The following is a 1,208-nucleotide window of genomic DNA, read 5'->3' on the forward strand; positions in this document are numbered from 1 at the left end:
AACTTTTATAATGGTATAACAAGTAAATAAAAATAAATGCATCTACTTTGTAATAAAATCGGTTTATTAAGAATAATGAAAATAATTGGTTTCTACAAAGTATTATTAACCCTTTTAATATAGTTGTCGTTACATATCCGTAGAAAAAGCAAATAAGAAAAGTTAAAAAATAAAATAATAGAAAGAAAAGAAAAATAATACATGAGCATTCTAGCGAAAGAGAAACCCTTTTGCCTTGAAGGCGCCAGAAGCCTCTCAATTCATCTACAAATACCACCACCTTCTTCATTTCCACCATCCCAACACTTTCTTTCACGATCTTAATTTAGTGTTCAAGCGTTTCCTAACTTTCCTTTGCAAATATGTCGATAATTCCAAGCTTCTTTGGTAGCCGGCGATCCAGTGTCTTTGATCCCTTTTCTTTAGACATTTGGGATCCCTTTGACGGTTTATTGACCTCCTCCCTATCTGATGTTCGGGCAACTGTCCGTGAAACCACCCCCAGAGTTGACTGGAAGGAGACCCCAGCAGCTCACATTTTCACGGCGGATCTTCCAGGGTTGAAGAAGGAGGAGGTGAAGGTTGAGGTGGAAGAAGGTAGGATTTTAAAGATCAGTGGAGAGAGGAGCAGCGAGAAAGAGGAGAAGACCGACAAGTGGCACCGTGTGGAGAGGAGCTCCGGCAAGTTTCAGAGGAGTTTCAGATTGCCGGAGAATGCAAAGGTTGATGAGATGAAGGCTTCAATGGAGAACGGAGTGTTGACTGTGACTGTGCCAAAGCAGGAGGTGAAGAAGCCTGAGGTGAAAGCCATTGATATCTCGGGTTGAAGGTTAAGTAATTGAGTGTCTTCATGAATGGGATGGAATATGGATGTCTTTATATTGAATAAAAAAAATAAGATTTAAAATATGTGTGCATGGAAAATGGGAATTAAGGAGATTGTATGAAAACATAAGTTAAAAGTTTGTAATTTGTTCTGTAATGAAATAAATTTGCTTGCGTTTATTTAGTTTTTTCTGCTCATTTTATTTCTTCACTCTTAATTATCTCTCTTTATGTTCTTTTTTCAAAGGACTAAAGGGGAGCCAAATACTGGGATGTCTCACCATGCCCGCTGGATAGCGAATTGACCGGATGTCGTTACCCTTATAGAACTACAAATTTGTATAACATATTTATGATATTTAGGGATATTTTTAGTGATAGAG

At 37.7% G+C, this 1,208-nt stretch overlaps 1 protein-coding gene across 1 annotated transcript; it reads left to right on the forward strand.

Annotated features, from left to right (window-relative positions):
- The first annotated feature begins 223 nt into the window (after window positions 1-223).
- On the forward strand, window positions 224-1,005 carry LOC111916512 (17.8 kDa class I heat shock protein). Its single transcript, XM_023912176.3, has one exon. It carries the CDS (start codon window positions 363-365, stop codon window positions 825-827), a length of 465 nt encoding a protein of 154 aa, XP_023767944.1. The 5' UTR covers window positions 224-362; the 3' UTR covers window positions 828-1,005.
- The last annotated feature ends 203 nt before the right edge of the window (window positions 1,006-1,208 follow it).

The sequence above is a fragment of the Lactuca sativa genome, chromosome 5 (genome assembly GCF_002870075.4).
Source record: "Lactuca sativa cultivar Salinas chromosome 5, Lsat_Salinas_v11, whole genome shotgun sequence".
NCBI lineage: Eukaryota > Viridiplantae > Streptophyta > Magnoliopsida > Asterales > Asteraceae > Lactuca > Lactuca sativa.